Here is a 14,701-nt window from a genome sequence, read left to right as displayed (position 1 = left end):
TACAAATTCTTGATATCTGCAGCAACTGTTACCTCTTTTCCGCAAATCTCTCGATCCTCTTAGACATTATTCTGCAGGCCTACGTTGTCTGCCATAATATAGGGCAATATAGTGTTCCAAATTCAGGCATATCATGGGTTTTGGTCAAAAAGTGTAGAATCTTTGAATCTTGGAGTTAGAAAAAGCATATCTATGTCATCTTGTCTACCTTCCCAACTGATTTAACAAAAAAGTGGAGGGGAGCAGGGTACTTCCCTAACATCTCTTACTTTTAGGAGTCTGGTTTACCTATCTGTCGAACAGTTAAGCTACAAATGTTAGGTAATTCTTTCTCTTATTGAGCCAAAATTTACTTGAAACTTCTCACTAATACTTGTTCTGCTTTCTGGAGCAACAGAGGTTTATCTGTTCTTGAAATATTCCAAGTCAGCCCTTAAGATATTTGAAAACAGCCATGATGATTTTTTTGCTTTCGTTCCAGTATTTCACACGAAGTGCTGTCATGCTATTTCTCTCCCATTCTCAATTTGTATTATTTTTGGTTTTTAAATCCCAGAGTAGGACTTAACGTTTTTAAGTTCAATCTTAATGGTTTATAGCCATCATTGCAGCTTACACAGAACACCTTATATCTTGATTCTTTGAGCTATATAAAATATGCTCCTAGTTTTGTGTAAATTTGAATACTAGGCCTTTTTAGCATATGTCGTCAAAGCAGAACTTAAAACTCCCCCTCCCCCCAAAAAAGATGTAAACATCTTTTTAAATCAATAGAAGCCAAGGCTTTTTGGTAAATTATCTGAAAGGGTCTTTTATTTACCTTTCTCAAAAAGATCTTTTTTAAAATTTATAAACTTTTCCACATAATTTTGGAATTGGAATATACATCAGAGATTACCTAATAGTTGCATCCCCAAGTTTTTATCCAGTTTACACTTGAAGATGTCTAGTGATAAGGAATGTACTACTTTTCAGGGCAGTTCATTTTACTTTTGAATAACTCTAATGGTTATACAATTTATATTTAGCTAAAGTCTTTCTCTATTCTGCCCTGTGGAGCCAAGTAGAACAATGTCTTAATAACATTTTCAAATGTCCTACTGTCCAAAAGTAACTGAATAAAGGAACTTATATTACATCCCCACTCAAAAGTATTTTCACTAGGTTAAGCATCCCTAATTCCTTCAGTTTATCCTGGTATGGATGGTATTGTTTTAAGTCCTGTTATTACCCATTATAAACGATTCCAATTTGCCAGTTTCCCTCTTAAAATGTGATTGTCTAGAAGTCATCTGACCCAAAGCAGAATACATTTATACCTATTAAAATTGTTCTTAGATTGGACCATCTTTCTAGGTGTTTTTATTGGATTTCTGTTTTTTATGTTCTCTCCTCCAGCTTGACATTCACAAATTTCATAATCACATAATAATTGGTGTATTTAGACATTTCCTATGGATCCCAAGAAATTTTTTTCTGTCACAATTTGGAGAGCTTATCATTAAAATACCTAAAAGTATTTTCTTACTTTTGCTCACAGTAAAGCTCGTCTACTATTTTCTTCTGAGTTATATAATAGCCCTAACAGCATTGTTGTCAGAGTTTAATTCTTTTCATAAGATTTATAACTAGGAGGTCTTAGAGATCATTTAGGATAACCCTCATATTATAAAATGAGAAAATTGCAGTCCAAAGAAGTGAAATAAAACAGGACTTATATAGCTGGGATTCTAGAGCTTTGATCCAGTATTTTTTTGTGGTCGAAAAATATTAGAATTTTCTAATTAGAAAGGCTCTTGGAGATCATTTGGTCCATTTAGACCAAGAAAGGAAAGTTGAGACCAGGGCAAGCATAACTTCTCACTGGGGTTGCAGACTTTATATATCTCTCCATTTATATCTACCTTTCAACTCCTATTATAAAGCAAATACAGCCATCAACTCCAATCTGATAGCAAGTTTTTTTTCTTGAGGCATCAGACTTATGATTCCTTAAAAAACAAAAACAACCTAGTTTCTCATATCCAATTTACAATTGTTATATTCCTTCCAATAAGATTTTTAATGAGGCTTCTTTTTTATTTACAAATTCGATGAAGCTTATCCTAGTTTGGAAGTGAACCTCAAGTTTACCTGTGATGCTTCCCTGTTCTATAATCCCTCTTATGGAGAAACAGACTTGGAATTAAAGTTTTAATTCTGGCAACTCTAGCATTAACTGAAAATAGGTATTACTATCATACAAATGACTACTGTGGATCAAATGTGTATTGTGCTTTTATTTCCAAATCTATAGCATTCGTAGAAAATCACCATTTTAAGCTATTAAAACATACAGAGCTCATATTTTTGGTTTTTAAATCAGTTACATCTTATTAAATTGAGATTTAGACAGTGTCCAATGAATGTGGGAATAATGGGTTTCTATTTCCATTATTTAATAGAACAAAAATAATATTGGAATTTAAAACAGTCTTGATTTGAGCCTTCTTATTTATTATGTTATATTCAGGTACTATTTAGAAATAATGTTAGCAAAATTTAAAAAAATCATTAATAATTATTACTGAATAGGGTCTCAATTATTAACTTTCATAGAAAAATAATGGGTTAATCTTTAAGAGCCATAATGTAAATATGAGGTGGTTCTTTACTAGGAAGCAAAACTTGTTATTTTAATCAAGAAACTCAGGTGTATCCCTTATTTAATTTAAATGTAACATTAGGGAATTGAGAATACCTTATTTTAAGTATATTTATGTGCTTTTTTAGTTAATAATAGAAATAACCCATAATCTTTATTTACATTTCTAAACTTCATTAATTTGTCTTTTTATAAACCTTGTTGAACCCTCACAACCCATTTCAGAAAGCTCTGTCAGTAGTCATGTCGAATAGAGAACTACTTATCTGCTAATATTAAGGGATAAAACAAGACCAAAAATTCTACTTCTAAAAGTTCAAATAAAAAAAAAATATTAGGAAAGGGAAATCATTCAAAGACCTATTATTTAAAAGTTAGTCAGTAGAAATGGATAATAACAGAAATTTTTTTTCATATTGTTTTTCCCTTAACTATACAGATGTAGTTCAGTTAAGTTACGAAAGTCACAGACACATACATCAAATGGCCAGAGATTTAACATACCTGTCTGTTGCTTCCTAATCCCATCAAAAGGTGATAGAATTTACATTCAACTAAGAGTAACTTATCACTGTTCGCTAGATTGGAACTGTATCTTGGGGGAAGAGAGAACCTTTATGAGTTACATTTGAGGAACTTCAAATTTGATGGAATAATATTTGGCTAACTATCAAAATACAATTATGCTATTTTTATTTTCATTTTTTACTTTAAAAAAACGTATTTTGAAAACATATTAACCTTTGGATTCAGGAAATCTGCATGAAATTCAGATTCCCTGCAATCCCTAAATATAAATGCATGATTACTTTTTTTGTTTTTAAACTCTTACCCGAAAATTACAGACTTCTTAAAGAAGCCTTTAAGCCTGATGTATTGTGAATGTATGTGCTTTTTTTCCTTCCTTTTTTTTAATTGGCAAGAAAGGTTTCCTTTAAAAATTGCACACACCCTTTTTGGGGGGTAATAAATGAAAATTTTTTTGTTTGTTTTTTTTAGAACTGAGCTCTCCATAGACAAACATAAGTAGCATAACACAGTGTCTTTCCTCAGACATCATTCTGTACAGTAAATCAACATAAACAACTCCGTTCTTATTGACTGGATTTTTTCCAGGTGGGTTAATTGGGTGGGGAAAATTGGGTAATTGACCTTTACTTTTGGAGCCTCCTTTCCTCCTGTTATATTTAGAGGATGAATTCTTTAAAAAAAAAAAAAAAACAACACAACAAACCAACAACCTTGTATCCTTCATATGGAGGGAATTTGTGTGATAAGTAAAATTGGAAACAATGTAAAATGATAAATATCAGAACTGTTAGGGGTCATCCAGTGCATTGGAAATGTAATGCGGATGAAATAGAAACTGGTTTTAATGAACAAATTTATTGTTGTTAAGCTCTTAAAATTTAAATCCAAACCTGTGGGTGTGAAAGCTGGTGTTAACCTTTTACACTGTCTAGCAAAGTGTCACCGCTTTACAGAAATAATTGTGTGGAACCTGGGAAGTGAGCATTTCACTTTCCTAAGATTAAACGGTCAGGAAGTTATTTTGACTCGAGTCACTCTTATAAAATGTTACAGGGTGCTTGTCAACTAGCAAACTGAGATAAATTTAGCAGGATCAGGAACCATTTAGGGACTCTGATCTTATACACGAAGGCTTTTTTTGTGATGTTGGAATCTTTTTTGTTTTAGGATTTCAAATTTTTTATAACTTTTTTGATGCAATGCTTTCTTATTTTGTATTTTGTTCAGCATTTACAGCCGAACAATACCAGCAACATCAGCAGCAGCTGGCACTCATGCAGAAACAGCAGCTTGCACAAATCCATCAGCAGCAAGCAAATAGTCATTCCTCTACCAACACTCCACAGGTGAGGGATTTGTCTGTCTTATGATTATCCCTCATTGTTTCCCCGCCAGAGTTCATCTCTAATTGTCACCTGTTGTCATAGAACCTTGCATCTAACCAGCAGCAAAGTGGCTTTCACCTGAATCTGCATCATAGCCATTGTGTTCAGGGTTTAGAAGGGACTCTACAGGTGAGTGTAGCAGGCATTGGCTCTGCTCCCTCCTTTAAAAAAACAAAACGAAATAAGGTGGAATCTTGTCTCCAGATTAGTGAAGCTGGTCCACTAATATACCTCTTAAAAGAACTTCACATATCATTTATCAAAAGCATTTTAAAAGTTTTTTCATAGATAGGTAATATAAGCTTTACTAGTTTATTGAATCATACCATCTCTGCTGTAAAGAAAATTATTTTTAAACCTACAATTGAGTAAATCCTGATTATTTAAACATAACATAGGTTTAATTTCTAAAAACTGATATTTCAGTCTTTAGGTCCTTGTACTAAAAATGGTAATAATTTTGAAGTCTTGGGCCCATGAAAATCAGCATCTTCTAAGAACTATTCCTTTTTTTGTTTTTTTATGGGTCTGTCTTCCAGTATACCTGAGCTAATCTTACAAAGGCTATTATCATATTATCATTAAGTAAAAACACTAAGTACCTACTATGTGCAAAACATTTTAATAGATGCTTGAGAGAGCTATTCCTCCCACCCAAACTCATACCCCCAAAAAGTCCCCTACAGGCTCTACTGTCAAGATGCTCATCTCATTTTTAGATTTCTCAGAGAAAGGACCTTTAGAAGTACATTTGGGAAAGGCAATAAGGAAGAAAATGGAAATGGAGAGGTATTGGTTTTATCTCTAAAGGTGGAGGACTACTTAATCACTTATTTGTGGTTTTTATGTTTTTTGAAATAATTTTAGTAACTTTTCTACTTGTTTCTTATATACCCCTTTGAAATCATCTAATGCTGATTCCATTTACCATTTAAGGATACTCAAGATTCATTGGGTCATTAACTGGAATAAATTTTTATTAATTCAGATAATAGAATAAAATTAATACCTCTTAAGTACTGTTATGTCAGTTTTTTTTTCTGAATATCAAAAGGCATTAGGTTTTACTAGTTTACCAAGTTTAGGGGTTTTTTTCTTTTTCTTTTTTTTTTTTTTACCTAACTTTGGGTCTCTTGTCCCATGCAGATTTAAATATACATTAGCAGTAACTAAATGGTACAATAATTTGTGCTCTTTTTTTTTTAAGGGTTTTGTTTCCAAGACATTGGATTCCGTTAGTGCTCAGTTTGCTGCTTCTGCTTTGGTGACATCAGAACAACTGATGGGATTCAAGATGAAGGATGATGTGGTGCTTGGAATTGGAATGAATGGCATCTTTCAAGCCTCAGGTACAGTGATGTGGACATTTTAGTTGATATTCCTATTTTAAAATAAGTTTCTGCATTAGACACAGCAAAGTTAATATTTTCTGAATTCTTAATTTTGTTTCTTTATAGGAGTATATAAGGGCTTACACCTCAGTAGTACTACACCAACAGCACTTGTACATACAAGTCCATCATCAACAGCAGGTTCAACCTTGTTACAGCCTTCTAATATAACACAGACTTCAAGTTCCCACAGTGCACTGAGTCATCAAGTGACTGCTGCCAATTCTGCAACAACTCAGGTTCTGATTGGGAACAATATTCGATTAACTGTGCCCTCTTCAGTCGCCACTGTAAACTCTATCACCACATTAAATGCACGACATATACCTAGGACTATAAGTGCTGTTCCATCATCTGCCTTAAAGCTGTCTGCAGCAGCAAATTGTCAGGTGCCCAAGGTCCCATCTTCATCCTCTGTAGATACAGTTCCAAGGTGAGTAGAGGATGCATGTTCTGTTTTTTGTTTATTTTGTCTTACAGAATACCAATTGTTGGTGTTCCCATTTCTATATATAATCTTACCCCCTTAACAGTGGCAATCTTTTTTTTTTTTTTTTTTTTTTTTTAGTATAGGTTAAAATCAGTTCCTTGTTTAGTTTGGCAATTAAACTGGGAAATTATGATATTCTGTTTTGGATTTTGAGGCAATATCCTCAGTGTGTGTGTGTGTGTGTGTGTATTTTACATATATAATTTCCTTTAATTCATCTAAATATTCACCACCTTCTATGAATTCCTATCACCATGATGAAGTATTTCTGCCATTCCTTTTTCTTACAGCTAATAGTAGTCCTTAGGAGAGTACATTTCTTGAATTTGTTCCTTCTCACTATAGCAATTAGCATAGGTAAACCAACTGTTTTAATACTGGGCTAATTTGCATATTTTATTCTCCTCCTCTCATTTTTTTCTTAAAATTTGGGGCATTTGCTTTTCTCCAATTTTGAAGTACTGTTTCCATTTTCTGTAAATTTGGTGACTTAGCAATAATATTTACAAGTTAGCAAATGAGATAATGTTTGTGAAGTGCTTATTAGCACATAGAAGGCACCATATCGATGTTTAATCCCTTTTCTTCTCTTCTGACTTCAGTCATATCAAGATGCTTTCCTTGTAACAACCTGTGGTTCATAATGTTTTATAGTCAGTGTTCATCATTAAGTCCAAAATGTTTGTTCACATAAGTCTGACTGTGGTTGGAAGTGGCAAATATTTATTGGACTGTGGACCCTAGGCACTTGGTATTATGCTAAACATCTGGGGGATATTAAGAATTGTAAGGCACTATCTAATATTGTTAAGAGTTTAGTTGTGAAAATAAGACAAAACCACAAAAATATTCATTAAAAAATTTAAGTAGATTGATATTTGAAGAGATTTCTTTAAATGACTGCTATGATTGCAAAATGAATTGTACGGTAAATATCTACCACATGAATGCAAAGAAAGAGCCTTTATTTTAGTCTGGGTAAAGAGAGGGACAGGAGATTTATAAAGGAGATTCAGTTTGCTTTTTCTTGAAAGGTTAGTAAAATTATAGCTGATATTTATTTAGTGCTTTAAGTACTTTTGCCGAGTCCTTTTTATATATTTTAGCCTGATATAATGCCTATAAAATAGGAGATGATACAGGTGAAGAAACTGAAGTTGGCCAAGAAAGATTATATGAATTGTGTGTAATCAGACAGCTAATAAATGTGTGACAGGGTTTGAACTCAGATTTTTCTTACTCCCTGTCTAGTGCTATATCCACATAATTGCTTCATTATTAGTTAAGTGGAGAGAAAGGGGAGGAAGATATTTTGGGAAGGTGGAGCAGCTGGTAAAAAAAATGCAGAAATGAGAAAACATGTGAAGGTATTTTTAATGAACCAGTGAGTAAACTTGTCTGACTGCAGTTGGAAGATTTGGGAAGGTGAGTAGCCAGAAATAAGGTTTATAGCAGTTGGCTGACAGGAAAAGTAACTAGTTAGTACAGTTGTAATATTTCAGATATGAGATGATAGGACACTTGTATTCAAATGGCAACCATGCTACAATTCTCTATGAATTGGAACAAGAAGAGTGGAGGGATTAGACTCTCCCTAAGGTTCCTTTCAGCTCTAGGGTAGTAGCACAGTGGAAAGGGAGAATGGGATAGGGAAGAGAGAGATTCCAAAAAAAACTAACAGGAGCTGATGAAATATGGCTCAAAGACTAGTAGATACAAATTTTATTTTAAAAACTACTTTTTGACTTGAAGGTACTTTCATTTGGTCCATCTTTTTGATTCTTGGTAAGAATTCCCATATCTATTCTAGGTGATTTAGGAGAGAAATATAAAGGATCAGATCCAGCCTGAAGACTAGCTCTTTGTTTCCCTCAATTTCCTGATCTGTAAAATTGGAATAACAGAACCAACCTAGCAGAGTTGTTTTGTGAGGATCAAGTAAGATAATAATTGTAAAGCACTTAGCATTGTGCCTGGCACATAATAAGTGCTATTTAAATTGGTAGTAGCAGTGGTTGTTTTTGTTATCATTATTACTTCACATATGTTCTAGACCTTATGATCAAGGAATTATTGTTTATAACTAATCTAAATTTGCTAAGAGCTCAATTCCTCTTATGCAACAAGCTGATAAGAATGGATGTTATGCATAATTCACATCTAGAAAAAATTAAGAAGTTGGCAGAACTGATTCTCAGGTTTATGATGAATCAGAAAGTAGAATATATGCTATAGTATTACTGTTAAAAAGCAGCATTTCATCTTTAAAAGAGCAAAAATGATGTGAGTAATAGTTGAATTCCTTCCCTTTTGTCATGATCAGGACTGTCTTCACTGGCTCCCACAATGACACTGACAAGTCTCTTCAGTTTTTCTCCTTTCTCCACAAGAGTAGTTTTTACTATTGTTTGTGTCAATTTTGACAGACAATAGCTTACTTTGCCCTAGGGCTTCACCATCATCCCGAGAGTGAACTAAATCTCTCTTGGCATGGAGGCCATGTTGCTATTTTATTTTTAAATGATTCAGATTGTTGTTGTTTTAATACAATTTTAGAGCTGGAAAGGGATCTTGGGGATTTTCCAGGGCAATCCTATCAGTTTTGTAAATGAGGAAAACTGGAGGTCATAGAGGTCAAGTGGTTTGTCAAAAAAAATCCAAGCTTTCGGGATCCCACTTCAGTTGAGTTGTTTTCTATAAAGCCCTCATGATTTACAGATTCTTGAAAAAATAATCTGCCCATTTTAGAAGAGAAAAGCCTTTTTCTCTGAACCTATCCATGTAAGATATATTTGAAACAAGTAGTGACATGTTAGAAATTAAATAAATTAATCTAGAGTGTATAAATGGTAAGCTGTAATAAAAATGTTAAATCTGACCCCTAGATGTAACTTAAATTTTTTTATTGTTTTTAATTTTTTTATTCAAAGATATTTTATTTTCCCAATTACATGTAATATCAGTTTTCAACATACATTTTCTGAAATTATAAGAAATATAAGATTCAAATTATTTCCTTCCCTCCCCACTCTTGGAAATAGTAAGCACCAAATGTAACTTTAATTTCATCATATGTATTGTGGACTCCCATTCTTTGATTTTGAATGCTTGGAGATTATAATGAACGTTTTCAAAACTCCATTATTACATAAAATTCTTAATTTCTCTAAAATCTACCTTTGACTAGGCCTAGCGATTTGCTTAGAGGCATTTTTTTCAATTACTTACTGACATTCTTTACTGGAGTCAAAATGAGGAAAATTAAACAATTTAGTTTTGTGCCATTTAGCAATTTCTAAAGGTTTTGTGGAAGATGAATTAAAACTCAAATATTTTAGTAGATTTCTATAAGTTATCAAAGCATTTTGTTACCAAAACAACTACATTGTTGACTAGTTACATAGGAGATAAGATAGTGGTTGCTGATTACTAATATATACTTATATAATTAACCTCGATAGTAGTTAGTATTAGCATAACTTTCTGAGATAATCAACTTTGTGTCATTTCTTTCTCTTTTTTTGTAAAATAAATTAGAACTTTAACAGACTTTGGTGAAAAATGAATTGGTATTTTGCTCTTTTATGTTACATAGCAAGTAAACAATGCACTTTCCTTTTAACAGGGAAAACCACGAAGCAGAAAAGCCGGCACTGAACAGCCTCGCGGACACTACAGTAGCGATGGAGGTGACGTAGCTCCTTCGAGATGGAGCTGCAGCCTTGGGGACTCGATTAGGTGCTGTGCATCAGGAGCGTTCTGAATGCAGGGGATGGTGGAATGCAACACATGCGTTTCCGTGGCAGCTGTGGGGACTAGACAGCAATGCACATCTCTCATGCTTTGATTTTCTTTTCTTACTGTTAATAGGAAAGAATCAACATCTGTAAATTAAGAAGACAGCAATTACCTGTACAGTACTGCATATTTGTAATACCCTTGTATATATGTTACTTGAATACAGAAATGTTCATTTGTGATGCTTTGCACTTGGGGGGGGAGGGGGGAGGGAAACCAATTGCAACAAAGAGTGTGAGATGTGAGATTGTATAGAGATGAAGTGTCATCACATCATGTGCATGGTGCGGAACCTGCTGTTTTATCTATTTATTGTGCCGTGTTTACAGTTTTTTGTACACTGTACCTTCATTGGTTCCTGTGCTGTAGTAAATGTGTTAGGTAGCTGTGGACTCCTTGGTATTTTGTAAATGGTATAACATAACTTGGTTCCCCTCTGGGTCCCTGAGTTTTCTGTGTATCATGTGAAAAAAAATGGTGACATACATACAGAATTAAACAAAAAAAGGCATCAGTTTAAAATGGGGAATGTACTATTAAATGGGGATCTTCCTGGTCTACTATCATTAAGACAAGTAACAAGCTAAAGATGAAGTCTCTTGAATCTTCCCATCCCCACTCACCCACAAAGCTGTGGGTGGTCTCTGGTACTGAAAGCACTAAGGTTATGTTGCTGCTCCACAAACAGCCCAGTAGTCCCATTTCCTTCCACACCAAAAAGTGTTAAATCAAGTATGCAAATGGAGTCCTTACAACTGGAGTTTATGTTGTCTTGCCCTTTTTTTAGCACACAAAATTGTATTTTTTTTAATTGTCGAATTGTTTAAAAGACTTCATTCTTTACTTGTTCTTTAGAAAAAGGATATAAGGGAGAAGAATGCAGTAATTGCTGTACGTGTATCATCATTCCAGTTTCTAAAAACAGCCAGCCAGCTTTTTTCCTTTTAAGATTCTCCAGAAGGCTGCAAGGCCAGAACCACAACTATCGGGTGCCTTCCTTTGGAAATATTGACCTCTCTTCTGTGAAGAGAATGGTACTTAACAGACGACTACTAGACTAGTGCTTTGTCAGTACCGAAGTCTGAATGCCCAGGCCAACGGCATACACTATCCTTAAGGTTTTTAATCCCACCTGGAAAAATTGTGACAGAACTCTCACAAAATAAACCCAGGGCATTACATGTTGGCTAACGTGTGGTGGTGTTCAGTTTTCTTTTAGATATAAATGCTGTTATGTGATTGATTAAAACTCAGTGACTAATAAAAGGAGGGAGGCTGGGGATGGATCACCTTTTCATCATTACATCATGGTGTAAAATAGAGATCATTGTTGTGGGGTGGTTGGGATTTCAGTTCTTTGTCAGTACTTCTGAGAAGTGACTGAAAATGGCAGATTTCCAAGATGACCGACTCTAGCTTTCCCCAAAGTATTTTAGGTTCCTGTTAGGTTCACCTATCTCATCTCACTCCTTCTCTCTTGGACTAATCCAAACCTCTGACCCTTTAGAAATTCCATCCTGGTCTTTGTGGCTATTGAGGTGGAGACCCTTCTCCTTTGTTTTTGGCCTATCCTGATTTCTGAAAGACTCAGACCCTTTTAGAGTAGTGCATGGAACCGATTTACCCTGAGGCCATTGCTAAATATGATTGTTCACTCTGTCACTGGCTATCAGGCTTTTTGCCACACAAATAGGTATGCTTGTAGCTCTAAATACTTAAATTTATCAGGTAGCAGTAGCCCTCTGCCAAAGGATTGATGGTTCTCAGTTGGCTGATGTTCATTTCCCAGCAGTACTCAGCACCAGTGCTTGAGGTCCCACACCCGACTTCTGCCTACTCATTGACCCCCTCTCAAATAGACCACTAAAAAGGGAGTTAAGGTTCTGGCTTTTAATCCCCAGTGGTTCTGTATGTTTGGTAAAATTAAAATTCACCTGCGGAGAGAGGAGGCTTTTCTCAAAGGTCTCCTAAAGACCTTTGCGACCAAATTGAATAGCGGAACAAGTGGCCACACAAAACTTGCATTTAATGGGACTAGACCATATGCTCTGCTCTTAAAAGAGGTGCACTAAACAGAGTACATAAACAAAAAAATAAGAAGGAAAAATATATTGTATGAAATTATAAGCAACATGAAAACTTTTCTATAAACTTTGTAGACTGTAAGATTATTTTAGGATCATATGCTTAAAGCTGAAAAGAGAGGGTTTTCAGAAGTCATCTAGCCCAATCCCCTCCTTTTACAGAGAAAGAAACTGAGACCCAGAAAGACCTGTCCAAATTTATACAGGTAAGTGGCAGAGCTAGTAATGGAATCTAATCCTCCAAACACCAAATCCAGGACCCTTGAGATAAAGATTCACCCTTGCTACAAAACTTGTTTAAAAGACTATTACCCTTTGGAGATGATTTGAAACAAACAAAATCTTTGCAGGATATTTTCTGATGGTGAGCAGAGACCTGGCTTTGGATAGATACATATATAGTCATTTAAGATCAAAAAAAGAAATGATGTCATTCTTGAAGGATAATATGCTGTCAAATGCAACCCATGGGAAGGAGTTGTAGATATCATTTGAGATTGTTCTCAGAAGACAGATAATTGTGTAAACAAAACATTTTCCCTTATGCAAGTGTGTGTGTGTCTGTGTGTGTGTGTGCGTGTGTGTGTATATATATGCCAAATGCAGTTTTAGCTATGTCTCATGGGATGCAGAATCATTCTTCATCTTTTCCAGTCTATTTACTAAACATTTATTAAGCACCTATTATGTTATGTGAAAATACTCATTGCCCTTTAGTCTATTCCGGGGAAATGGAAGAGAAAAGTAGGTACTTTAGTACTAGCAACTCATATCCCTCCCACCAGGCTTTGAACTCCCAGAGTTTCAAAGCCTTCATTGATTTAGATTGCCAAAGATCCTTAGCCAAAGGCGATCAGAGGAATGAAAAAGGGTTACATTTCAGTAGCCTCAAAATGGCTGGCATTCTAAGGGAGCAAAGGGATTGATAATTAAGTACTAAGATTATTCTTGGGGTAGGATAGAAGAGAGGCAATGTGACATAACATGCTGAAGTCAGAATAGCTCTGTCATTAGTAGCCAGTGTGCCCTCAGTTTCCACAGGAAGTTGATTAGTTGTCTAGAACAGTGATGGGCAAACTCTGGCCCGCAGGCCAGATGCAGCCCCCTGAAATGTTCTATCCGGCCACAAGACATTATTCCTCATCTGATGAATACCACGAATAGTATACAGTACAGTGAAACTTAGAAAGAAACAGACTGACAGATGAGCATTTCCTTTCCTTTGGCCCCCTCTTTAAAAAGTTTGCCCGTCACTGGTCTAGAATGTCTCCTTATGTAGATCTCTTCAAATGCTTTGGACTGAAAAGAAGAGAAAAAATAAAAAGGGAACTGAAATGAGTCGAGAGCACCTAGAATCCCTCAATGAATTCTAGTCTAGAACAGTTCCAGGAGACATAGTAGCAGAATCCCTCAGAGTTTGATGTTTTTTAATAGTTCCCAAGAATAGGAGAGCTGCCCCCAGGCCTTTTGAAGGAAGTATTGAATGAATTCTGAGGTTCCTTCCAACTCTTTGGATTCTGTTTATCTAGTTGAAAACAAAAATGCCCTATTTTGGCTGCTTTTTATTCATAAAAATAATACACTTTTTTTTCTCCTGAAGCTCAGTGGCTCTTAGAAAAAAAAGATACTTCCTCACTTCTGTTTTAGAGTCTAGAAAGTATCTGTAAAATAGAAAAACTTAAAGCATATGTCCAAGCATATGGAATCACAGGATTTATAACTGGAAGGAATCTTAGAGGGCATCTGGTCTGTCATAGGTGAGAAAAGTGAAACATTAAATGATTTGCCTAAAGTCACATAGGAGACTGCTCTTTGCACATACATGTATATGATTTATTGAGCACCTACTATGTATGTATATGTGTATAAATATATTTTATATACCTGCTTATGTTACAATATATTTTCACTTGTATATACTCAGGTTAATATTAAGTATATTCTTTCTGTGTTTAATGAAAATTCAAAATCCCAGACTCAGGAAGTAATTTAAAGTTAGGAAAGTTTCTTGCAATTCCAACTATCTCTTGGCTCATTAACCTAGAATAGAATCTTGGGAAACACCTGCAGGAGGCATGGTGTGGATGTCTGCAAAGACAGCTGAGAAGAGCAGTCAGATGTAGGAAGTGAACCAGGAAAAAACAGTGTTAAGAGAAACCTGGAGGAGAAAAGTATCCAGGAGAGAGTGTTCAACAGTATCAAATGCAGCAGGTGGGACTAAGAATGAAAAAGAAAATCAGATCTAGCCTCTAAGAAATCAGTGGTAACTAGAGAACAGTTTCAGTTGAATGATAGTCAGAAGCCAGATTGCAAAGGGTAAGGAGTGAGAGTAGAGGAAGTATAGGCAGCAAGTGTAGACAGATTTTCAGAGTTTTGAA

At 34.9% G+C, this 14,701-nt stretch overlaps 1 protein-coding gene across 4 annotated transcripts in view; it reads left to right on the top strand.

The window, feature by feature from the left end:
• Positions 1-11,425, top strand: part of EPC1 (enhancer of polycomb homolog 1) — a 65,993-nt gene extending 54,568 nt beyond the window's left edge. For 2 of the 4 annotated variants that reach the window (XM_044678535.1, XM_044678533.1), the window contains exons 11-14: positions 4,403-4,521; positions 5,768-5,909; positions 6,018-6,384; positions 10,067-11,425. In XM_044678535.1, the coding sequence (XP_044534470.1) occupies positions 4,403-4,521; positions 5,768-5,909; positions 6,018-6,384; positions 10,067-10,139 (701 nt within the window). In that variant the 3' untranslated portion in view covers positions 10,140-11,425. Of the gene's footprint in view, positions 1-4,402; positions 4,522-4,602; positions 4,690-5,767; positions 5,910-6,017; positions 6,385-10,066 lie in introns of all 4 variants that reach the window. The other 2 variants (XM_044678532.1, XM_044678534.1) reach the window with 2 other exon arrangements.
• Positions 11,426-14,701: the final 3,276 nt, after the last annotated feature.

The sequence above is a fragment of the Gracilinanus agilis genome, chromosome 5 (assembly GCF_016433145.1).
Source record: "Gracilinanus agilis isolate LMUSP501 chromosome 5, AgileGrace, whole genome shotgun sequence".
NCBI classification, from domain to species: Eukaryota; Metazoa; Chordata; class Mammalia; order Didelphimorphia; family Didelphidae; genus Gracilinanus; species Gracilinanus agilis.
This window is presented reverse-complemented; position numbering and strand designations above follow the sequence as displayed.